The sequence below is a fragment of the Caretta caretta genome, chromosome 14, assembly GCF_965140235.1.
Source record: "Caretta caretta isolate rCarCar2 chromosome 14, rCarCar1.hap1, whole genome shotgun sequence".
NCBI classification, from domain to species: Eukaryota; Metazoa; Chordata; order Testudines; family Cheloniidae; genus Caretta; species Caretta caretta.
The window spans coordinates 42,959,606-42,985,117 of record NC_134219.1 but is presented as its reverse complement, the minus strand read 5'-3'; the positions used below and the strand labels follow the sequence as shown (position 1 = coordinate 42,985,117).

The 25,512-nt window shown below is 46.4% G+C and overlaps 1 protein-coding gene across 2 annotated transcripts; it reads left to right on the top strand.

The window, feature by feature from the left end:
* LOC142069115 (butyrophilin subfamily 1 member A1-like) lies at positions 1 to 23,832 on the top strand. Of its 2 annotated transcripts, XM_075119493.1 has the most exons (9): positions 1 to 302; positions 6,826 to 6,941; positions 10,731 to 11,078; positions 14,595 to 14,879; positions 19,066 to 19,170; positions 21,199 to 21,219; positions 21,873 to 21,893; positions 22,004 to 22,030; positions 23,064 to 23,832. In XM_075119493.1, exons 2-9 carry the CDS (start codon positions 6,842 to 6,844, stop codon positions 23,576 to 23,578), a joined length of 1,422 nt encoding a protein of 473 aa, XP_074975594.1. In that variant the 5' UTR covers positions 1 to 302; positions 6,826 to 6,841; the 3' UTR covers positions 23,579 to 23,832. The 2 variants fall into 2 exon arrangements, with proteins under 2 accessions (XP_074975594.1, XP_074975595.1); XM_075119494.1 differs by lacking the exon at positions 21,873 to 21,893.
* The last annotated feature ends 1,680 nt before the right edge of the window (positions 23,833 to 25,512 follow it).

The following is a 25,512-nucleotide window of genomic DNA, read 5'->3' as shown; positions in this document are numbered from 1 at the left end:
GTTGCTGCCATTTCCGAGTCCCTCTGTTACTTTCGCTTTCACACTCAGTAGATGCTGCCGGCGGACAGTACGTTTATCCCTGTGGAACAAGAACAGGATTCTTTAAACACAATAAAATCAAAACCCAACCCTGCTAGAAAAGGCTGTGATCAGACGGCAGCTATTTGATACCCGGAAGTAGCTGGGCATCTTGATGAAATGAAATAACTTATAGTTTGAGGACTATCTCGGCAAAGCCTGAGGCTTTCAGAAGGACAGACCGCCCCCTACGCGCCATGAACCGTCTCCGGAGGATCAATCCGGTAGGTGAACTGTGGCTGCCTGACTCGGTAACAGTCAGGGCTCTGTCTTGGACAGATTGGTAATAACACAAAGACTTGAGAATCCCCTGAGAATTTGTTTTGCTCTTTATGGGAACGGTTCCGCATGTGTACGTTGAGAATGAGATGCCCTCCAATCCATTTCAGGTCGGTTTCCTAGCCCTGCCGGGTTTGTACAGTACAGTCACTAGGTAATTCCTTTCCTCTGTTCCTGTGTTTCACCAAGGATCCTGGGCCCAATCCCGTTTTTAGTGTCGTTAAGGGGAGATTTGTAACAAAGGAACTTCCTGTATTTAGAATAGAGGAAGAAACGTGGCGCTGCAAACTCAGCAGCAATCAGTAAAGTTTCCTGGCCTGCTTGTTGTCGGTAGTTTTCGAGCTGTCTGTGGGGCTGAGTCCTTTTGCTTCTGATGTTTTAAGGGAAAAAACGTCCAGTTTTGTCCAGAATCAATGGAAAGAAATTACTTTATTCATTTTGAGATCAGTGGGAATTAAGCATGTGCCTAAAGTGAAGCACCCTTTGAAATGTGCTGAATAGGAACGGACTTAATGACTGAATCTGGGCCAGAATCTTTAATGCAATTAGACAATGAGGGGATGTCACCACTTGTAGCTTGGTACTGGTCTTCTGTATGCGTGTCAAGGGATCCACAACAACCAGAGTGATCAGTTTGTACACATTGCATTGTTGTCCTGTGATAACTTAATGTTGCCTCCTGTCTTTGTGGCCACAGAGCTGTAGAAGGGTGGCTAGCAGGGGTGATTTTATGGTCCTGGGTTTACGGAAGACTTGATGGCATAATGGCAAGAAAGGCCCATGTTACAAACTGTGAGACAGGTTATTCCCTGTGTGAAAAGGCGTCAGCGGGGAGAATTCATGAGGGTATCTCTGGGCACAATTAAAAAAGGGGAATTATTTTTCACCCAAAAAATTGCATGATTTTTGTTTGTTTGACTTGAAATGTTTATGGAACTTTCCATTGAAAAAAAAACAGCTTGAAATAATTTGGGAAAAAAAATGAATGGACACAAACACTTTGATTTTGGGGGAGTGGGTTTCGGGACTTTCCCATTTTCTCGCCCTCACTCTCATTTTTTAAAAGAAATGATGCATGAGAAACATAACAGTAATAAAAAATCTTTTCATTCCTTTTAGTCTGAACTTGTTTGAAATCTACTTGAAATAACATTCATTTTGAATTTTTTTTTTTTTAAATCAATCACAAGAAAGCTTTTGTGGTTATTTCTGCATTGTTCTGAATGCCATTTTTTCATTTATTGTTTAATGAAATATATTGAAATATATTCAAGTGGTGTCAATTCTCTCATAATTTTGTCGAGTCTTGAAATATTTGATATTTTCCTTAAAACCGCAGCTGTTCTTGTCCTGTGATTATGAGAGAATTTCAGTTTTAATGTTTAAAGAAAGTTTCTAGCCCTTGTGATTGCAGAAAAAAGCTAGAGAATATGACCTGAGTGTGACCTAAAATCTCAGATACCAAAAGGCAACTTTAAAAAAAACCCACATGTATTTTTTTGTGCGTGTGGAACAGTAGAGATCCATGAGCGAGGGGATCTCCTCCATGAGCAGAGATCTGGATTTTGTTACATGTTTTGTACAGTGCCTCGCTCAAAGGGGTCCTGATCAGTGACTGGTACCTACATGCTTTGGCAATAAAAACAAACTATCATAATGTGTTCTGTTCCTATATATTTCCCACCTGCTATGTTTTTTATGTTCAGTGTATTCAACTTTACCTATTACATTCGCTAATTGTTTCCCATGATGGGAACAGAAAAATCTGTGTCTGGGGTGGGGGGGGGGGGGGCGTTATGGGATTGTTGTGAAGAAAAAATTCTAAAGCTGTCATTCTAATCACAAGAAGGAAATATGCTGACACCTACTATTTTAGGGTCAGATTATTTAAACCTCTCAGTATTGGTCTAACCTTGCTGCCCCTGTTAGTCATTTCAAGTTTTCCCATTAACTTCAGTGGGGCAGAATTAGGCCAGTACTCAATGATTTTCAAAATCCTGCCCTTAATTCTCTTAATTCATATTCAGGGGAGTTCCTTCTCTCTCTCTCTCTTTTTTTTCCCTGGGTCATGGGACATTAATATCATTTTACACTGATCTGCTCTTTTTTGTGCAGACTATGGGACGACTGCTGTCACTGCATAATATGCAAACAAGTTCACATAACAATGCATTTATCCCTATTTTTATTAAATGTGTCCTTTGCAATTTTCTGTTCCTCAAACTCTAATATCCAGCTTGTCCTAATCACTGCAGCCTACTCATTAAGTTATACTGTTGTTGTGTTCTTTTTATTCTTCCTGTTGTCTGGATGACATTTCAATGAAGATAAAGGTTCTCTCGTTCTGCCACAGCTCCGGATTCATCTCCTCTCTGCCTGGTTTTATTATTTATTTTATAACTGTTTGATGTTCACAAGTTGGAACCAGGTAGGAATCCTCAAGGCCTCTGCTGCTTCCTATAGGTTTTTGTTTAGGCCCCAGGCCTGCAGTGCCTTACAAATGGGCTGAGCTTTATGCACTGCGAGCAGTCCCATTGAAGTCAATGGAAGTAATCCCAGTGTGTAAATGTAAGCACAGAGCAGGAGCGGGCCCTTACTTGTTGTTCTTTAGCTGTGTTTCTGTTGTTGCTGGACTACTTGATCTGACCTTGGGGTAATTTGCAGTCTGCTTGTTCATCCATGTCTTTTGTAAAAATTGCCAAGAGGGCCCAGCTCATTGGATGGATGTTCTTTTACTGCGGGTAATACAAACCTAAACCATTAAAATGATTAGGTTTTATATTTATAAAAAGAGCCCATCACTCTCTCTCTCTTTAGTTGCAAATACAAAGGTGAAGGAAATAATAGCAGTTTGGTCGGTTGGTTGGTTTTGTTTGATTTGTTTTAAAAACACGTTCCTGCCTCCCTAAGCCTTCAGGACTAATAACTCCCCAACACACCTTATCTCAGTTACATCCTCTTCCATCCATTCCCTTCCCGACAGAGAATGGACTCTAGATGTGCCAGACCAATGGGGTGTTGCAGCGCTGAAGATCCTTCACTGAAAGCTTCCCACCACCATTCTTCTCCCACTAAAACCAGTGAGAGTGTAAGACTGAGCATCCCAGCTGCTCTCCGCCACCCTTGTATCACATCAGGAGAGAGGTGGTCGCCTGGTCCTAAACCATTCAGTGCTTCTTGTGTCAAAAACCAAACACCTTGAATTGCACCAGATATATACTGGGAGCCAGAGCAGATCCCAGCGCTAGGGTCACAGAATCCTGTTTGAAGAGCATAGACAAGGAAACAGGAGATGACAGTCTGCAGGAACTGCCAACTAGTCCTCAGGTGATAACGGGATTCCCACACTGCAAACCTGAGCACCGAAAGCTGGCAAGGCCCTGAGGTGCTGATTCAAATCCCATTGAAATCACTGGGATTCTTTCCATTGACGTCAGCAGGATTGGGATCAGGTTCCCAGCCACTTAAAAGATCCTCCACTTTCTCTAGTTTACCAGGCCTAATCCTACTCTCTAGGCAGAGCACGCTACTGCCAGTGGCAGCAGAATTGAGGGGGCAGATGTAAAATATTTTTTCTCTTTGACTTTTCTTTTGTGTCCTGGTCAGGGCCGGATTCAGGGACAGGGGACTGCCTGGGGTGCCGGGCTTGGGGGGGGGGTGCCAGGCTCAGGGTGCTGTTTTTGTTGGTAGCGATAAAAGGGAAAATAGAATGTTTGAAGTAAAATACCCCTAATTGTGGCCCTGTTAACGTTCTAAGTCTGTAACCTGCTGTCACGCTGTTTAATACTTGTCCACCCAGTGTTGGTGTGCAGTTCAATTTCTTGATGTTAGTACATTTCTGTTCTTATAGAAACTTCTTAGTTTTAAGAATATTTACAGATCCTAGTCTGCAAATTTGCATCATCTTATGTGAGAGAGAGAAATCGTGCATCAAAGTCATGAAATGAGCTACAAATGTGATTAAAAAATAAAGTATTTAAAGGTTTAACAAATGGAGGGGGGGTGTCAAAGATGCTCCTTACCTGAGGCGTCATTTGATGTGGGGCCAGCCCTGGTCCTGGTACTTCTAACAATGCAGGTTTCAGAGTAGCAGCCATGTTCGTCTGTATCCGCAAAAAGAACAGGAGGACTTGTGGCACGTTAGAGACTAACCAATTTATTTGAGCATAAGCTTTTGTAAGCTACAGCTCACTTCATCGGAACTGCCCCCCCTGAACCTCCGTCCCATCCAACCACCCCCTGTCCCCTGACTGCCCCCTGGGACCTCCTGTCCCTTATCCAACCCCCCAGCCCCTTTACCATGCCGCTCAGAGCAGCGTGTCTGGCAACTGTGCCATCCGGCCAGAGCTAGACACGCTGCCGCTCTGCCCTGCAGGAGCGTGCAGCCCCGCCTCCCAGAGCGCTGCCCATGAGGCGGTGTGCCCGCAGGGGAGCGGAAAGAGCGGGGGAGGGGCCGGGGGCCGGGAGGACGGTCCTGCAGGCTGTATGTGGCCCGCAGGCCGTAGTTTGCCCACCTCTGATCTACATCCTTCTTGGTTTCTTGTTATAATTTTACACAACTCTGTTAATGAACTTCTTGAATGCAATGCGTTCATCTTCGGTGGCTTCTCCTGTGTCCGGAACTTCCATTCCTTCAATTGAGATGCTCATTAGTTCATTCACGTGATCAGGCAGAAGGCGACTTCTTTCAAAACACACAATTCTATTCAGTGATGAAAAAGAACGCTCAACTGTAGCTGTTGTGACTGGGAGTAGCAAGAGATGAATTCCTACTTCTTTCAGCCCAGGAAACACAGCACAAAGATCAGGTCGAGCCACTAGTGATGATAAAAAAGAAGTTCGTTGTATGATATTCCACTCTGTGTTCAAGTTCTCTATTCTGTCCTGAGCACATGGCAGCCCCATTGCTGGTAGTGTCTCACTCCACTCAGCTGCCAGTGTTTTATAGGACAGGCATCTGTAAAAGCTACACAGTGGTTGAGTAGAATCTAGAAGTCACTGTTGTAGATTTTTAAGAATCAAGTCTGTGTACTTTTTCAGTTGCCTTAACAAACGCTTCTTGTCCTCTTCACTTAAGGATTCAATATAAATGCTTTCATTGGTCAACTTCTGGACTGAAGTCTTTGCTTCTTCCAGTGCTCTTTCAATGGATAGCTCTCTGATCCAAATGTAGCTTCTGTTGCTCGACAAAAATCTACTGCTGTTGTAGCAGATGCCTGGATGACATTGTTTAATGACCCAAGTGGTTTCAACAGTAGACTTACGAGAGAGAGAATGGCAATAGTCTTCTCTGAACGTAGTAGCAAAAGTAACCCACCAGCCTCACTACTTAGATCCATCCCATCTTGGTAGATACTTTCCAAAGCCAGTAATAATGGCTGGAGTAATTTTAAGACAACAGCCAAGGATTGCTCATGAGAAAGCCATCAGGTTTTCCCAGGTTGGACTAATTTGAACTTCAGTCCCAGTGTATCTTCTATATTTTCCAAGATATTCAGTCTTTTTGGACTCTTGCTGAAAAAAGAATGTAATGAAGACATTAAATGTATAGCTTTTAAAATGTCTTTTGAAGAGTCTGCAGCTCGTAGCGTAGATGGCCTCTGCAGTGTGTATAGGAGAGATTAGGGTTAAACTTTTCTCTGAGCAAAGCTTGTACTCCACCATGTCTTCCAGAGAATTTTGCAGCTCCATCAAATGCACAAGCAGCCATCTGTTTGGGGTCCAACTGACAAGCATTTAATTATTCATAATATGCTCAAATGTCCCCCAGAATCCATACAGTGTCACATGCCCTAAATTGCTCCAGGGAAGACACCTGGTAATGATGGTTTGCCTGTTGAGTTTTGCAAGGCCTTTTGGACCCTTTTTGGGACTGACTTGCTCCAGGTTTTTCAGGAGAGCGTCAGGGAGACGGTATCACCACTTAGTTGTTGTTGAGCAATTCTCACCCTTTTGCTTAAGAAGGGGTACCTTGAAGGGGAGGGAAAGGATTGGAGATCTGTGTCCCTGCGGTGCTCCAAGTATAAACTTTTCTCAAAGGCCTTGGCAAACGGACTGAAAACTGTGATTGGGTTGGTTGTGCGCCATGACCAGACCCATTGTATCTCCCATAGGTCCACTTTTAACAACCTTTGCCGGTTGTGGGTTGTCATTTTGGCTAAAAAATATTGGATTTGCACATTGGTTGGTTTCCCTTGATCAGGAGACAGCTTTTGATCAATGCCGGGAGTATTCCATGAAACGTCAGACTTGATCAGATGCAGCATTCAGAAGGTTATTGAAAGTTACCTAGAAACAGAGAAATGCAATTAAGTTGAGTGCTGCAGGGTCTTGTTTTGTTTTGCCAATTATGTATCCTGTTCATAATTTTCCATTTTCTCTGTATCCAGGTTGCCTTAAATCATTGTGACTGTGTTACACTCAATGCATTTTTTTGTTGTTGTTTTATCCCCCCCTCCTGTCATCTAGATCAAGTTACACTGAGATGAAGGGTCTTTCAATCTGCCACAGCTCCACAGCCAGCTCCTCCCTACCTGGTTTCATCATTTTCTTCATTACATTTTATGTTCACAAGCTGGAATCAGGTAGGAATGTCCGTGGCTTCTGCTGCTTCTTACAGGATTGATTCATTTGTATGATTTCTACAATTGTGACGGGTTCCCTGAACCACTGAACCTGACCCTTCTGCCAGCCTGGGCACCCCTTGCCTCTATCTTGCCGAGCCAGACCCTCCAGGCCTCCTCCAGCACAAACACAGAGCTAGGGCCGCACCCCTCTGCAGAATACAGACACTGAGATCAGCTCAGCTCTGGGAAGGTTCAGTTAAAAGGGACTTGCCTCAGCACCCCAGTGCACAGCCCCAGTGGGGCCTGAACCCCAGATAAATTCGTCTTATACTGTACACGTTCATATTGTTCACCCTCTTTCTCAAAGTGAAGAGAGATATGCGCAGACTGTTTGCCTCCCAGGTAATGATGACTTACACTGGGTTTATTAATAAACAAAAGGGATTTTATTAAGTACAAACGGTAGGATTTAAGTGATCGTGAGAGGTAACAGATAGAACAAAGTAAGTTAATAAGCAAAATAAAACAAACACACAAGGCTAAGCTTAATACACTAAGAAACTGGTTACATGTAATATCTCGCCCTCAAAGATGTTCCAATAAGCTTTTTTCACAGACTAGACTCATTTCTATTCGAGGCCCAATCTGTTCAGTCTCTGTTAGTTCCAGCAGGCATCTTGGGTGGTAAACAGGGGTGTCCTCATAATTCCCTCTTTATCCGGCTTCAAACCCTATTATAGATTTGGCAAAAGGCGGGAATCCTTTGTCTCTTTCTTTAAACTTTCCCCCCGCTTTGTGGAAAAATATAAAATCCCAGATGGATTCCAGCATCAGGTGACAGACACGTGTCTTTGCAGGGACCCATAGGCGCTAACTCCGTGGGTGCTGAGGGGCTGGAGCACCCATTAGGGAAAAATTAGCAGATGCTCCACACCCACTGGCAGCCAAGCTCCCCCCGCCTCGCCTCCTCCCCTCTTCCCATTCTGAGCGCGCCATGTCCCCGCTCCTCCCCCTCCCTCCCAGCGCTTCTCCCACTGCCTAACAGCTGTTTGGTGGCACTTAGGACTTTCCAGGAGGGAGAGGGAGGAGCGGGGATGCAGCGCACTCGGGGGAGGAGGTGGAGAAGAGGCAGGGCAGAGGCGGGGCTTGGGGGAAGGGTGGAATGTGGGTGGGGAGGGGGCGGGGCTAGGGTGGGAAAAGGCGGGGTGCGCGGGGACTTTGTAGAAGGCTGTGGAATTGGGGTGGGGCGAGGGTGGTGCAGGGGTGGGGCCGTGAGAGGGGGAATCGAGCACCCACAGGGCAGAGGAGAAGTCGGCACCTATGCAGGGACCCCCATCGGCCGCCCTCCTCACAGGCATCCCGTAGACTTACGGGAAAACAAATCCATCCACAGCCCATTGTTTCTTGCTTAAGAGTCATCAGGCTCCTGAAGTACCCTTAATGGCCCTCACTTGGCATAACTACATTAGTAACCGTAACATCAGTTTACACTTCATATTTCTAACTTCAGACATAGAAATGAGACATGCATACAAATAGGATGAACACATTCAGCACATTATATCCTTTCCAAGGGTATGTCACATAACTGGAAATGCTTTATTCAAAATTTGTCATGTCATATTCATAAGCATATTTCCATAAAGAATATGGAGTGCAACGTAACAACAATTACCCGATTTAACTACATTATACAAAACTGAACAAAAATCAGCACAAATTCCCAAGCATCTCAACATCAGTAAAAAATAAATGAATAATTGTGAGCTGGGCGAAATCTTGTTTTGGATTGAGTTGACCTTCTTCAAATTGGTGTGTGAATGCAGCCTTTCACTGGACATAGCTGTAAAAGAGAGTAAAGTGGCCACACCTAAAACAAGGCTAAACAGAGTCTGTGCAGAGGCTAGGGCTATGTCCACACTACAGGCCTTAGAGCGGCACGGCTATGCCACTGCAGCTGCGCCACTGTGCAGTCTCGTGTAGCTGCTCTGTGCCTAATTAAACCACCTTTAACGAGCAGCGGAGGAAACACTCTCTTGCTGACACAGTGCTGTCCACACCAGCGCTTTTATCGGTGAAATTGATGTCAGTCACGGGGGTGACCTGCCTGACAAAAGTTTGCCCCACAAAAGTGCTAGTGTAGACGACACCTAGCACTGTGGCTGTGTTGGGTGTGGGGAGGAGGTGGCAAAGACAGGGGGGAGGTTTTCCACTGGGTATTGTGACCCGGTGAGTGTGAAATTTGAGAGAGCGAACACACAACTGACAGCAGACAAGAACAGAGAGAGAGAGAGGCGGAGACAAAAAAAGCAAAGAAGTCAAGCAGCAGCTGTGACCACAGTGCAATGCTGGGAAAAGCGACAGAGAACTTTTGAGTCTGTTGGCTAGGAAGGCTTGGGGCTGGAAGCTACAAAACTGCTCCTTTCGCTTTTGGTTCCTCCTGCATTTGGAGAAGCAGGACTTGGTACATTCCTTGTAAATAAAAAAGATTGCAGCAAAGAGAATACCAGGCTCTGTCAGTGTCTACTTCCAACAGGCCCCAAAACTGGACTGGCTGCTGAGGTTGAAAAGGGGTAACAATACAGTAAAATGTCTCCCCGGGCCTTCAGGATTCATAACTACACCTCATCCATCCAGTTTCTTAATATGGCCCTCCTTGAGTGTCCTCCTCAACATGCTCGTTTTCTTCTCAAAACCGTCGTCAGCTTGGACTGTGCAGGCGCAGATTCCATAGGAACCAGAGAGCAAAGGAGTTCTCGTATTTAAGACTCTTCATTGAAGGTCTCCTGGCCACCTGTCTGTCTCCCATTTTAAAACTGAGGGGAGAGGCAGGTGGGGAAGTATTAGCTCAAACATCCCAGATGACTTCACAGAGCTCATGAGCAAAGTACTCCCTGTGAGCAGCAAGTCGTGCAAATGGCTGACTGTAGGAAACCTTCTCGTCTTTCTCTCTATTGATGCCAGTCGAGCAGTCTCGGAGTGAAGCAGGGGCTCTGTGGAAAGGCCAGTAATGAGGTCACATAACAGAAGACTGTATCGGACACAAAAGGAGGCAGAAATGAAGTAGCACAATCTGGCGTCTCCTAATATTTAAGTGCTTTGTTTGGCAACCTTAGCTCCTGATTGAGTAAAGCAGGGATTCTCAAACGAGTGGTCATGACCCCTTGGGGGTTGTGAGGTTATTAGACGGGGGTCACATGCTGTCAATCTCCACCCCCAAGCCCTACTTTGCCTCCAGCATTTATAATAGTATTTGTTTAAAAGTTGTGTTTTTCATTTATAAGGGAGGTCACACTCAGGCTTGCTGTGTGAAATGGGTCACCAGTACAAAAGTGTGAGAACCGCTGGAGTAAAGCATTTTAGCTTATGCTGAAAGTTAAACACATGCTTAAGTTTCCTTCCTAAAGAAAGATTCTTTCCTGAATGGTACCCTAATAATGTTCTTTAACTTAGTTTATCTGTTTTCTAACATTCAAAAAACTTAAAAACTGTTTCAAACAGAAAGCAATGATTTGAAATGTTTGCAAATGCAAATTAATTCTGTCTGGAGCTGCTTGTAAGGATAATGGCAGAAAGTATTTCAGCTTCCATTAAAACGAATATAAATTATGGTTATCCAAAGGCATTGTTTGTTGTAAAATTCATATATAAATTCAGGACACATCCTAGTCAATGACCGAGCACTGCAATAGAGGCACAGAATAGGAAATACGCACAAAGAGATTCCAATTTATGAGTGTCATTAATTAAAAGGGAATATGATGTACATTTACTTTATTTGTTTTATCTTCTTTGTGCATTTGGCAGCTCGGTTCACTGTGATTGGACCTGATCACCCTGTCGCTGCCATTGTGGGTGAGGATATCGTGTTACCCTGTCACCTGTTCCCCAGGATGAGCGCTGAGAACATGGAAGTGAGATGGTTCCGATCTGAGTTCCTTTCATTTGTGCACCTGTATCAGCATGGGAAGGATGAGTATGGGCAGCAGATGCCAGAATATCATGAAAGGACAGAGCTTTTGAAAGCCGGCATCATGGATGGGAATGTTGCCTTGAGGATTGTGAATGTCAGACCCTCTGATGAAGGAGAGTACCGCTGTTTTGTTCAAGATGGTATCTTTAATGAAGAAGCTGTATTGGAACTGAAGGTAGAAGGTCAGTAAAATGTGTCTGTAAAAGTTCACAAAAGTACTTAGGCACCTAACTCCCCATGTCGGACACCGAAGTCCAAAATTCAGGTGCCCCTGAAATCCTCCAATTAGTCATTAAATGAGACCCTAAATTAGTCATTGGACCAGAGAAAAAGGGTGAGAATAATCTGGAGGCCAATGATCAGGGCTCTCACATGTTAGAAGGAGACCGAAGATCTAATCCTCCTTCTCCAATGACTGCAAATAAGTATTTGTCCTAAGTGAAACAGCTTCAGCAGGAGAGAATGAAAGAGCCCCACATCAGAATATCCCAGAGCCCAGTGGTCAGAGCACACTCATGGACAGTAGGAGATCCCTGTTCACATCCTTTCCCCCCCATTAAGCAGAGGGGGTAGTTGAACCAAGGGTCTCCCACATCGTCAGCAAGTGCTGTAAAAACTGGGACAAAAATTCTTTGGGAGATACCAGCACCAGTGTGGATTGTAAAAAGTGGCTTAGGTGACTGACTCCAGGAGAGTGTGCCAGGCTGTGGGTCACAAGCACAGATAGGGGCCTCAATCCAGCCTGGGTTCAGGCTCTGAAATCTGGCACAGCAGACCGCTAGGATACACCTTTCTTAACATCTGTTCTGGGCAGTTTTAGGCAGCTTCCTCCCTAGATGCTGGATTTTGTGGATCCCATTCTCAGGCACTGATCTCTCCCCTAACTCAGGTTTTGTGGATTCCAGTGGTTTTCTAAGCCTCTTAGAAGTTAGGCCACCATTGCAACACCAGTTCTCTTTGTGGAGTTGGGCCTGAGTGTTTATCATTTTGCAAATTGTTACCCTTAAATCCCCTTTCACTTCCCTGTTTCCCCTATCAGCAGTGCTGGTGTTTGTGCCTTGGGAACATTTCAGCCTCTGTACAGGCTTTCCATCCAAATGAGGGAATGGAGAATATCCCTAGACATTAGGGAGTTGCTCATCCCCAGAAGACAGAGACACCCACAAACAGTGGGTTTCATTTTATCCCAGGGGCGAGGGAGAGCCTCACTGGATATTTAGCAATAGCAGCAGCTGGTTCTTAGTTCCTGGTCCAAGCTCAGTTTCTTTTAGAGGCCGAATTCTGTCCCTCCTTTAAAATTCAGGAAGAAAATGCCTAATGTGTTTCCTATGGCAACGGGTTAGGTCTCTGACTCGCTTCGCACAAAACAGCCAGAGGAGGAGAGGATGGTGCCTAAGCCAGCCAATGGGAAATGTCAACCCCAGAGGTGTGGCTTAAGGCCTGGCCCCGCACTGACAGACAAACAGCTAAGTGCAGGCTGCAGGGAGGTGCCTGTCTCTGCAGGTGATCCGTGAATGGGAACCAGATACCTGAAGCCAGACAGCACAGGCGCCTAAGTCATTTCTTCAGGGCTGGATTAATGCTGAGGCTTTAGGGGCTGCAGCCCCAGGCTAAGGGGGAGCCCTGAAAAAAGATCTCTGGGCTGCCAAAGTGGCTGCAGGGGCCCCGGGGCTGCAGCCACTAAAGCACCTGTGTTATCCAGCCCTTCCTGGCGGGGGCGTGGAGGCAACTCCACGTGCTGCCATTCCCCACCCTCCCCTGGGCTGGAGCTGTGAGCACTGGCTCACAGAAATCAGGGAGGGAAGCTCCGTCCATGCACTGTCCTCACCTGCAGGTGCTTCCCCCTCCCCCCCGTCTCCCATTGGCCGGGAACCACACCCAATGGGAGCTGCGGGGGCGGAGTCTGCAGGTGAGAGCAGCATGCGGAGCCACCTGTCCCACCCTCCAGGGCTGCAGCCAGGGATATGCCGGCAGCTTCTGGGAGCAGCGTGGGCCAGGGTAGGCAGGGAACCAACCCGCTGCCCCAGCCCTGAGCCTCCTCCTGCACCCTAACTCCCGCTCAGACCCCAACCTCCTGCCCTGAACCCCCTCTTGCACTCCAAACCCCTTGGCCCCAGCCTGGAGCCCCCTTCTGCACCCCAAAGCCATCATCCACAGTCCCACCCCAGAACCCGCACCCCCAGTCAGAGCCCGCACCCCTTCCCACACCCCCAACCCTCTGCCCCAGCCTGGAGCCCCTTCCTGAACTCTGAACCCCGCATTTTCTGCCCCACCCCAGAGCCTAGGGAAAGCCCTGAGCCCCCCTCTCCCCCATGTGATCATTTTGTTTTAAATTAGGACGAAGACTTTATACAGGGAGGGACCCCACAAAATCTGATAGCCCTGGGCCCACAGAAGAGTTAATTCGGTCCTGCATTTCTTGCAGGAATTAATTAGGTGCCTGCCCCATTCCACACGAAATAACCAGATGAGGAGGTGCCCATCCTATAACTTTTAGCCCAGTGGTTAGAGCACTCAGCTGGGCTGTGGAACACCCAGCTTCAATTCCTCTCTTTCTGCAGGGTGGAGAAAGGAATCAAACAGGATCATCCAGGGATAGCTCAGTGGTTTGAGCATTGGCCTGCTAAACCCAGGGTTGTGAGTTCAATCCTTCAGGGGTCCATTTAGGGATCTGGGGCAAAAATTGGGGATTGGTCTTGCTTTGAGCAGGGGGTTGGACTAGATGACCTTGAGGTCCCTTCCAACTCTGATATTCTATGATAATCTATGATAATCTCTAAGGAGAGTGCTCTAAACACTGAGCTGTGGGAAATCCTAATGTGAGGCTCCCTCAGTCTCTACTGTTGAAGATGTTCTAGGTTGGATAAATAATGAAAGGGTGATTCGAGCAGGGGGACTGGACCCAGGGTTTTCCACCTGCCAGGGGGGTGCATTAACCTCTGGCCAACAGAGCGCCTCTCTCCGGCCTAGCAACCATTTAAGTATTTGTACAAAATAGAACAGTCAATGGGCCAGAGAGAGAGAGGCAAGATTTTTCTGTGTCATAATCCTTCACTTTATCTCTTCATGCTAAGAAGTTACAGTTTAAATATTCAATGCCACTCTTCACTGCAGGTATAAGTTGATCTCGGGTGGGACAGTAGTGAAAAAAGGCCATTTTCCTCACCTCAATTACATTAAAAACAGAAACTTTGTTCAGCAAGAGTTACAGTTGCATCAGGACCCACTGCACCAACTCGAACACCGCTGGTGAAAAGGAATGTGCTCGGTCACCCACAGCTTTTGGACTTGAATTAGTTCATGGAAGACATATGGCCTGTGTGATCCAGGAGGTCAGATGGGGTGATCACAGTGGTCCTTTCTGGCCTTAAAAATCTACTGGCTCTGTGAACATGAAACCTTCAAAGCCTAGAAATCAGAAATCCAAGAGAAATCCTTTTGCATTCCTTGCTCACTTCATATCACCTACTAAGCTGCTGGTTACACACTCCCATGCTCTGTAAGGCTTTCACTTCCATCTCTGAGGCCGCAAGCCTGCAAAATGCTTAACAAGTACTTAAGTTTCATAAAGTCAAGTTTCCTGTTTCTACAAATATCAGTCATAAAGAAAGTGTATTCAGTCATTTTATTGAAAATGTAAACTTTTATATGCTCGGCTGTATATGTATATCATTTAACACTGGTTCATTTTACACTAGCTTCAGGCTCTGCACCTCAAATCTCTGTTGAGGGTTATCAGGATGGAGGGATCCGAATGGTGTGTCAGTTGGCTGGATGGTACCCAGAGCCCGAGGTGCTGTGGAGAGATCGCAGTGGGCAGTTTTTATCTTCCTCAACTGAAACAAAATCCCAAGATGGACATGGGCTCTTTGAAATAAGAAGTTCTATCATTATAACAGAAAATTCAAACCAGAATTTATCCTGTTCGATAAGGAACGCTTACTTCAGCCTAGAAGAGGAACCCTCAACTTTTTATATATCAGGTGAGGTACCACTGATATCCCAAACTGCGGGGAGAAGAAATAAAATCTAGGTTACTAAACAATACAAAAGTTAAAATATTTCCGCACAAAAAACTACATTAAGTTAAGGTTTAGAACACAATTTAGGATAAAACACATTCCAGGGATATAGTAATTATCCCAGAAACAAGCAGTTTTGACACAGGAAATTCAGAATTAAGGTGAAATTTAAAAGAAATCCAAATGTATTTCTGCACAGAAATGCCCTATGGATATGATTATAATAAAAACTAGATGGTTGGTGTTTGAAGTCCCATGTAAGAATAAACTGGTATTTTATTTATATCTTTTTTTATTAATGTATGTTTAAGCTGAAATTAGATTACTTTTTCTCATACAGCCACCACAGGGCAGTGTTAAGGTATATTGGGGCCCTTACTGATTGGTTGGACTTTCCGCCTTCTGGTGGATCAAGGACTGGGCTTCTTGCCTCAGGGACTATAGAGTGGGAGTTGTGATATGCTGTGATCTCTTCAACATAGAGGAAATTTGTGACTGAGTCTCTGGCTCATGAAGGGTCAGAAGCAAGGCAGGTCCAAGAAAGTCTGGAGCCCTGGGAACAGTCATTTGAGTGTGTCACTCACCAGAAGGTCCACGTTTTAATTTGAAATTTGATTTCTCATCCTCTAGCAAACTTCACGCAGGGAAGGGGGTGGCCATAACAACAAAATGCTGTGGGCCTGATCCAAAGTCCATTAAAGCTGTTAATAGGATTTGGATCAGTTCCTACGTACCCATTTATCAGATCAGCTCCTATGCCAGCTGACGTGAAGAGTATTTTAATATTTATCTGCCCCCCCACCCCCATAAGTATTTATTTCCACTCTTAAATCATCAGATTTTCTTTTACTCTGGAAATTTCTTGCTGTTACAAAAGTTTTAATTTTACTTATATGTACGTTTTCTGTTGGGAAACGTAATGATTACCTATAATTTCTCTTCCTAAATGTTTTAACTGTAGCATTAATTTCATGAAAAGAAGGAGGCACTTTCCCCTGAGTTGGCTCCTGAGTTGGATGATGGGTTCAGAAGCACCGGTTATCCAACAGCATGAAGACTGTGCATAAGGACAACCAGAATTAAAATATAAACAAACAAACCCACTAATCATTTTATATATACGCATGCTAAGCCATGTGTGCACACACAAAACACCTTAAATGAAAATGGGATTCAAAAGTTAGGAAATACCAGAATTCTGGTTCCCTGTGCATTCTAAATTTGGCCCCTTTGTCTCTATGCACTATGATACAGTTTCTAATACCATGATTACATACGATTTCCCTTTGCCTCCAAAAGGGCCACTGAACTGCCGTACCCATGAGACCATCCTTTCTCTTCCTGGAATTCCCTGCCTCATTCTTTCCACACTTTCCAGCTTGTGAAAGAAATGAGGCCAGGGTCCTACAGGCAACACCCTCCTTCACTGCACAGCCCAGATTCATCCCCAGAGCAGGTGCCTCCAGTGCACTGATTGAGGCAAGAGTTCTGTGGGGGAGGGAGGAATAGTATGTGATCATTTAATTAAAGATTGTGTCAAAAGGCATATACACAAAGGGACCAAATTAAGGTTCGCATAAGAGCAACCATACTGGGTCAGATCAAAGGTCTGTCTAGCTCGGTATCCTGTCTTCCGACAGTGGCAATGCCAGGTGCCCCAGAGGGAATGAACAGAACAGGGAATCATCAAGTGATTCCCTGTTGCTCCTTCCTAGCTTCTAGCAAACAGAGGCTAAGGACACCATCCCTGCCTATCCTGGCTAATAGCCATTGATGGACCTATCCTCCATGAATTTATCTAGATCTTTTTTGAACCCTGTTATGGTCTTGGCCTTCACAACATCCTCTGGCAAGGAGTTCCACAGGTTGACTGTGCGTTGTGTGAAGAAATACTCCCTTTTATCTTTTTTAAACCTGCTGCCTGTTAATTTCATTTGGTGACCCGTAGTTCTTCTGTTATAAGAAATAGTAAACAATACTTTACTTTCTCTACCCCAGTCATAATTTTATAGACCTCAATCATATCTCCCCTTAACCTTCTCTTTTCCAAGATGAAAAGTCCCAGTCTTATTAATCTCTCCTCATGCGGAAACTGTTCCATATCTCTAATCATTTTTATTGCCCTTTTCTGAACCTTTTCCAATTCCAATATATATTTTTTGAGCTGGAATGACCACATCTGCACGCAGTAATCAAGATGTGGGCGTATCATGGATGTATATAGAGGCAATATGATATTTTCTGTCCTATTATCTATCCCTTTCTTAATTATTCCCAATATTCAGTTAGCTTTTTTGACTGCCGCTGCTTATTCAGTGGATGTATCCACAGTGACTCCGAGATCTCTTTCTTGAGTGGTAAAAGCTAATTTAGACCCCATCATTGTATATGTATAGTTAGGATTATGCTTTCCAATGTGCGTTACTTTGCATTTATCAACATTAAATATCATCTGCCATTTTGTTGCCCGGTCACCCAGTTTTGAGAGATCCTTTTGTAGCTCTTTGCAGTCTGCCTGGGTCTTAACTATCTTTAGTAATTTTGTATCATCTGCAAATTTTGCCACCTCACTCTTTATCCCTTTTTCCAGATCACTTATGAATATGTTGAATAGGATGGTCCCAGAACAGACCCCTGGGGGAAACCACGATTTACCTCTCTCCATTCCAAAAACTTGTTGCACTGTCTCTTTGCCCAGCCAAGCTCAGCTGTAACCCCACACTCCAGCTCCTTGTCAGATGAGACTCCCCTCCCACTTCCCCTGTTCCCTGTCTCCCTACTGGTTCCCAGTCTCCTTGACAGGCTGGTTCCCAGTCTCCTTGTTCTAGTCTGTCCCTCTGCCCCCTCTTCCTCATCTGGTCTCAGTTCTCACTTTCAGTCCTGCCACTCCCATTTCCCTCACTGGTTCCCAGTCTCCATCTCCACCTCATTCCCAATCACAGTTTCTCTCTCACTCCAGAACCGGTCTCAACAAGCACTTTGTTCCAGTTTAGTCTTTTACCTCCATCTGGGTCGAGCTTCCCTCCCCCTCTTGAATCCTGGTCAGTCCCCTTTTACCTCCGCCCTGCCTAGACACCAGCAGCATGGGCACTGGGAGCACAGGAGAGACAGGCCCCCTGCTGTCCATTCTAGTGCCCAACCCCACACCAGCTTGGAGCTGTTGCCCTTTTATCCTTGACCTGGAGCGTGGGGATGTCACATGTGAAGTCTGGTCAGCAGTAGGGGATGTGAGGGGATGGAACATGCTCTGTGAGGACAAAACCTTCAGAGAATTTTACTGTTAAACTCTAAGAACTCTACCGAGAGTGCACAAAACCAAAATTTTTCAGAGGCTTATCACTTGGCTAATTATTGCATGGATTTTCACAGGGAAAGGGCACAAAGGTCACACCCTGCTGAATATCAAGTTTCTGCTCAAAAGCGCAGGGCACTAAAGCTTCTCCTAGAAAAAGTCATCAGATTTTTTTTTTTAATGTCAAAACAATGTGTTATTCTCTAACCTCCTTCTCAGAAACATTGGAACCATTTTAGCTGAAACTTGTAAAAAAAAAAAAAAAAAATTTCAGCCTGAAGCAGATACCCAGCATGGAACTTTTCTGCCCAGATGACTAAAGTTTGGCAAAGTTAGTGAGCAACTGAAAAGAAGGCCCTATAATGGGAAGGGTGGAGCCACCTTGATAACAGGTGATGTGACCAGGCCCACTTATTTATGCTGGCAGAGGCGGGGGGGCGACGTGGGTCACGTGAAGGCCTCGCGTCGGCGTGATGTGGTCCATGCAGGCCCCTCCCCTTTTTTCCCCGTGGCCCATATGGGCCCCTCCACTTTTCTGGAGGTGCCCCCCAGGCTCTTTTTTCTACTGGTGCCTCTGAATGCTGGACAGGGGAAGACGGAGACAGGGAGAGTCTGGTAGCACTTCACATAGTATTGAATGGTGTATTAAATACTATCAAAAGTGTGTGAGCAGAACCTCTCTTTAAAATTGGTTTCTGCCCATTTTTATCTTGCAGGGAGCAATTTTTCCCACACTTTTTTCGAACAAATCCTGATGTAATATATTTTTCTAGAATAAAAGTGTACACTGTTTGTCATTCCAATCTATAGCATAGTGTTTGTTATTTCCAAACTGATGTGGGCTTTGTGTTTCAGATTTCTTTTTCCCAAGAATGTCTCCTTGGCCGGTGGTTTGGAGTGTGACTCTGGTGATTTCGTTGGTGTTCGTCAGCCTTACTCTTTTTCTTCTCAAATTAAGAGGTAAAGCTGGAATGGGGAAAATACCGTGTAATCAGAATGAGATTTTCTCTGTAGAAAAGACAGTTTAGACTTTTCTACATGAGAAAGTTACATCAGCTTAAGGTTGGAAATTAAATGGATTTTGTTAAACCAATGCAAACCTCTGTGTGGACACATCAATTTAAGTGGAGTTTATTTCAGGTTAACTTAAACCTGTTCCTATTCATCTTAAAATAAGCCTCCACTTGGTTTGCACCAGTTTAATTAGATTGTCAATGGAGTCTGAGGGAGTTAGGTTCCCAACTCGCACTGTAATTCAATGTGGTTGGGGGGTTTTAAGTACCCTTGGCTCGAACGAAAATCCTTGTCTTATGAAGTTTCTGCTGTTTAATTCTAGTGTGTTCAAAAGATTATTACAGTATTAAGGAATGGTTTGTTGTTATGGACGGCTCCATCCAGGAATGCCAGTACACAGTCTTCCAAGTTTTTCTTTTTTTTTTTTTTACTTTGTTTTAGTGTGTGAGCAAATGTTCAGTCTTGGGGAAGACAGGCTGTGTTGTTGTTAGTTTGGGATTCTGCAAAGTTTCAGGAAGAGGGAACTGAACAAGAAAGGAACAAGGAGAGTTTGCTCATTGTCTTGATCTCAGGTTAGAGTCAATTCTTGAGGTATCAAATCTTGAGATTCTCTAGGAACCAAATGTCCTGGATCCACACTCCAGCTCTTAAACAGTCAATTGGAGGAATCCCTTCAGTTTGCCACACATCCAAAGAATCTCACTCTTCCTTCAGAGTAGGCCTCACAGCCTCATTGTTACCCGGGGTTCTTTAAACCCAAAGCTCTTGGTAACTTTTACTCTGTGCGAGGTGGTGTCAGGAAATAAATCGGGCGAGACACAGCCGTCTGACCGATAGATGGCTGGCACAAACAGGACAACACAAGTGCTTTCACTTAAAGCTAAACTTTACTTAGTCTCAAGCATCTATACACACGTCCGCAACAGGTTAGTAAAACACCCCGAACCCTTGATACTTACCGAAGCTGAGTGTGGCTCTCGAGTGGCACAGCGGCAGCCCGTCTGCCGGTGGGAAACACAAGGTGCATCCAGAGAGAGTCTAGTCCTGAAGAGTCCCCCTACCTCAAACTTTTCCCCCTTATTTATAGATTAGTAATAGAATGACATGTCCCTTAAAGCAAACTTGTTAAGTAAGCAGTTTCAATGGTCAAACGAAAGGTTCCTTCTGATTATCGATTAACCAGGTGTGGGTTTTTCCAGAGTTTGTAGTCTTGAGGCCCCAATAGACATTCCTGGGGCACATCCTGCTCTTCTAAGATGTATCTATCAGCAACTTCAACACAATTCTTATCAGGAAGGACGCGGGGTCAAGCTGTCCTCTCTGTGGCACCCAACTCCCCCCCCACCCCCGCCGCGGTTAAACTGAGACTCCTGAATGGCCAATTTACAGCCTGCTGACTTGGCTGCTTTTAGCAATAAGCCATAATGGTTTTAGGCACTTTACTGGTTTGCCAAAGTCTCCCCGTACATCATCACCTGCTTAATTGAGCCTTTGGGCTCCAGCACTCAGGTTTTCCCAAGAGCTTTCCCCAGCTAATCTACACTTAGACAGACTCCTGAACAGAGGCTGGTATGCTCTTCAGGGACTTATGTGCCACAGCAAGTTTTTGCAGTGACGTGAAACAGCCTTCTCAAAACAGAGTAGGATTTATTAGTCAACTGGCATCAATTCTTGGCGTTCCCTGGGAACCAAGCCCTGGTGCTAGGTGAAGTTCTTAAAAGAAACGATTGCCTGTGTGCTGTTTGTGACCAACTCTGTTCTAGGCCAGGCCTATGTGTAAATAAATCAAATTACACTCTGTGTCGCTGATTTCTCCTGCACTGGGCACCCAACCTGCAAGTCTCTGGGGAGCTGCAATGGCTTGGTAGAGCATCATCATTATTATTACACAAGGACTCATAATGAAAAGATCCTTTTAAATCTAGAGTCACTGAAAAAGTCCTACATAATTTTATTTATATTTTCTTTTTTTAGGGAAACATCTCAACACTATCAGTAAGTTCCGTTTTCTCCTGGTAGAACCAATGTTATGCTCTGAAAGATTGTCACATTTATTCAAAAATGTCAACTTGAAAATAATAAGTAATACTAATTGCATAACTTATTGTATCGGTAATGGGTAGGAAGCCAGTATTGGACATGTGTCTTCAGGAGGCAGCATGGAGTGGGTGACTGGGGGGACTGTGCACTTGATGCCCATGGCAGAAATGGCTCCATGCCAGCTCCATAAAACAACTTCTGAGAGGGGCTGGTGGCAGCCCAGGATTGAAGTGAGGATGTGGTCACCCGGATCAGGATTCTGTGCACTGAGTGCCGACAGCCTTGGCATGTAGGTGACGCATGTGAGTTATAAGTGTGACCTTTCACCCAGCTCAAGGCTAGCATAAAGGCCACTGAGAGAATTTTGGGCTGCCTTCTGCCTTTCCTTATAGAGCTGCACCTGATCAGACCCCTAGTGCAACTACACAAGTGTGAAAAGTGACTTGCACTGGTGTGGCTTATCCTGTGTCCAATCCCTAGGATTGTACTGATGTAAAACAATGCACAGTAGAGAGGCCAATTGATCAATGATTGGGGGGCAGGCAGGGGTTAATTTAACCCAGGAGAAGCTTTTACAGGATGTCCTTTTATTTCTGTTTATTGTTTAGGTAAACTTCAAGTAGACCTAGGTAAGGGCATCTCTCTCTCTCTGGTGCAGCCTTTTCTTGTGTTGATGAATCCTATTGATGCTCAATTTGTCTGGCTTAATTCTCATCCCCATCTATGTGTTTGCTTTCAGAGTGGAGGAGATCCCTAAGCGATGTAGGTAATTACAACTCATATTTCATCAATGGCAGATCCTGCTCCCTTTCACTGCACAAAAAACAAGAAGGAAAATGTAATATAATATTGTCCCTGTTCAGAGAAGACAGAGTCCTGAGGCTCAAAGGAGGGAGAGGAAAGGACTACCACAATCCGCCCTCCTTACACATTGCTCCCATGATTCTGGAAATGATCCCTGCTCCGAGTGACTGAGCAGTTATTGTCCATTAGGATCCCAGCCCTGGTGTCAGATAGAGGAACAAGAGTGACCAGCTCCAAGAGTTCAAACCAAGGAGTCACTCTACTCAGACTTCAAATTCTGCATCTTTTCTCTTCTCGCCTCTTTCCTCTCTCCACCAAATCCCAACTTTCTGCTGTTTTTAACCATCCTTTCCACCTTCTCCTTCATGAAATTAATGTCCAAACCCTCTTTCTCCTCTCCCCACCCCTAACTTCCTTCTCTTGTAGAAGCTCCTTGCTTCTAAATCAAAATCCCAATTTTAAAAACTGAAATCTGGACTGATAATTCTCTTTGGCTGGCCCTGATGACTAGCTACAGAATTTTAGTTAGGGATCTATTGAATCTTGTCATTATCTACAGAGCTCTGGCTATGTGGCAGGATGGAGCAGGCATCATGCTGGCATCAACGAGAGCCAAGGTTTTAAAATGAAGTGAGGGAGGGCTCATCAGGGAGTAGTTAATTGTGACCATGTGAATGATATGAGTGGAAATCTGCTGGGGCTTCCCTATGATTCCAGAGTCTCTAGTCCCCATCAGGGGAAGAGCAGGATGAGAAACATTCAGAGTCTCAGTCTCAGCTCAGCAAAACTTCTTGCTCTGTCACCTCCCTCAAGAGTGACTCTCCTCTGCACTGTGCTGACCTCTCAGAGCTGCTCCCCATTCAGAGCCGGGTACATCCTGGAGGCAGGAGATTCCCTGAGTCACTCCCCAGCTGGGGCAGATTCTGTCACTGACGCCATCAAACCCTCCCCCAGGGCCGAGCTCTGCCCCTCACGCTCTGATTCTCTCTCCCCAGTGATGGAGAGTCTGGATCCAGACACGGCTCATCCCTGGCTCGTCCTGTCTGAGGATCGGAAAAGTGTGAGATGGGCAGACACGCGGCAGCAACTGCCCGACAACCCAGAGAGATTTGACACTGTGCCCTGTGTGCTGGGCTGTGAGGGATTCACCGCGGGGAGACATTGCTGGGAGGCGGAGGTGGGGGGTTGGGGATCCTGGGCTGTGGGGGTGGCCAGAGAGTCTGTGGCGAGGAAGGGAGGGATCAGCCGTAGCCCTGAGGGGGGGATCTGGGCAGTGGAGCGGAGCGGGGATCAGTTCCGGGCTCTCACCTCCCCTGCGACCCCCCTGCCCCTGAGCCGGGCCCCCAGCAGGATCCGGGTTTGTCTGGACTGTGGCCGGGGGCAGGTGACATTTATCGATGCTGGTGCCGAGGCCCCGATCTTCACTTTCCCGCCGGGCTCCGTCCCTGGGGAGAGAATCCGCCCCTGGCTCTGGGTGGGGTGGAAATCCCAGCTCCGCCTGCGTCCCTGAGACCCACAGCAGAGGGGGGAACCGGAAATCAGCCTCTCTAGCCTCACGGCTCCTAGTCTCTATGACCTTGGAGGACTCCCATCTACCCAGCCCCTGGAAGCTCCTCCCTCTCCCTCCCTGCAGCCCCAGGAGACAGAGCGGGAGGGGGAGGAATCCCTGGGGCTGCAGGAGGGGCAGAGGGGCCCTGAGGGGCAGAGGCGGGGGCTGGGCAGGGGGCAGAACTAACAGCCGGGCTGGGGACAGGCAGAGGTGGGGGCTGGGCAGGGACCCAGCATGAATCAATCAGGGTTTTGGGAGAAGCTGGAAGCTCTGCAGCAGCTGGGAGTATTTTGTGCAGATCTGTGGGATTAGATCTCGCTGGGGCAGCAAGAGGGGAAGGCAGAAAATCAGGGGAAAGAAGGGAGCAGCCAAGGGGGATGATCTGTAGGAGGGAGGAGAGGAGAGTGGGAAAGACACAGGAAAATAAACAGGGATCACAAGTGAGGGCTAGAAAAATGCTGAGTAGAAAAGGAGAGTATGAAAGAAAAGGGAGAAGGAAAGGGAACCTGAGAGGGACAGAGGGATTTATGACGTGTTACTGAAAGTGAGACTGTAACTCATTAATTCCCTATATTAATTCCTGGGCATTGGTGCTATTTTAGTGCCATTAAGCAAACTGCTCTGAGTAGCTGTGGATCTCCTTACAATATGCTGTGGTCAATAAACTCTGTCTTAGCTCCTTTTACTTTCCTGCTTTCCACCTACTTATTGTAAAATAAAAACACTACAAACCATTCTTGTTTCCTTCACCTTCATGTCCCAGCCGTAATTGTTGTGGGCAGCTCAAGAACGTGAGGTCCAACCTCAGGGCAGTTACAAAGCAGGGCACAAACCCCCCACTGGTTGTCTGTTCTGTATTTAGATTTCACTCACCAGGTATCAACCGTGAACCCCTCAAGCACTAAAACAGCCTTAACACGGGTGGCGGGTGAAGCTTCCCCTGGGGGAGGCTAGTTCCCTGTCCCACCTCTTGCAACCCCATTCCACCCCGGTGCCCCCCCCAGGCCCTGTCCCCACTTCACCGCAGGCCCTGCCCAGCCACCACCATTCACTGCATCACTCTCCTGCCCATGTGAGGGCAGCGTTGATAAGGGATGCAGCAAGGGGGGAGGGCTCTTGACGGGGAGGAGGGGTGAGGAAGGATGCAGAGCAGGTTGGGGGTCTTGTGGGCAGGGGATGGGTAAGAGGAGGGACATGGCTACGTGGGGATCTCACGGGGCGATGGAGTAGAGGAGGGACATGAGTGAGGTATGGGGAGTCTCACGGGCAAGGAGATGGAGGAGAGGAGGGACACAGTGAGTGATGGGTAGAGGCATCTTGTGGGTAGGGGGGTGGATGAGAGGAGGGACAGGGTGCACTGGGCAGTCTTGCGGGGAGGGTGGAGGAGAGGAGGGACACAGTGACCCGTGGGCTGGGAGATCTTGCAGGGGCTGGGGGATGAGGAGGGATGGGGCAAGTGGCAGTTGGGGGGGGGGATTTTGTTGGGGGGGTGAAGGAAAGGAGGGTCATGGAGAGCAGTGGGGGAAGGATCTCACAGGGGATGGGGTGGAGGTGAGGAGGCACACGGTGAGCAGCGGGCAGGCGTTTCATGGGGGGGGTGAGGAAGTATGTGGTGAGTGGCAGGCGGGGCGGGGGGTGGTCTCGCGGGGGTGAGGAGGGATGTGGCAGGCAGGGCCCTCTGAATGAGACACCCATGTGGAAAGTTGGGGGTAGTTAATTCAGATCGGAAAGCAAGACGTGATATGGATAGTATCAGAAACCACCACTGGTAGCTTAACCTGATGGCTAAATTTGATGGGGCTGTTTTTCACACAACCCCTGGCAAAGAGCTATGAAAATTTTGTGGGCGGGGGAACCAAGGTTGGAGGGGCACCAGCAAATGATACCCCTGTTTG

Bases quoted from the DNA above. Each gene is read 5' to 3' on its own strand.
- LOC142069115 (XM_075119493.1), top strand. From the start codon at position 6,842: ATGAAGGGTCTTTCAATCTGCCACAGCTCCACAGCCAGCTCCTCCCTA. The intron at 6,942-10,730 runs GTAGGAATGTCC...TGCATTTGGCAG, and splicing joins TGTTCACAAGCTGGAATCAG to CTCGGTTCACTGTGATTGGA. The intron at 21,220-21,872 runs GTAAGTTCCGTT...TTTATTGTTTAG, and splicing joins GAAACATCTCAACACTATCA to GTAAACTTCAAGTAGACCTA.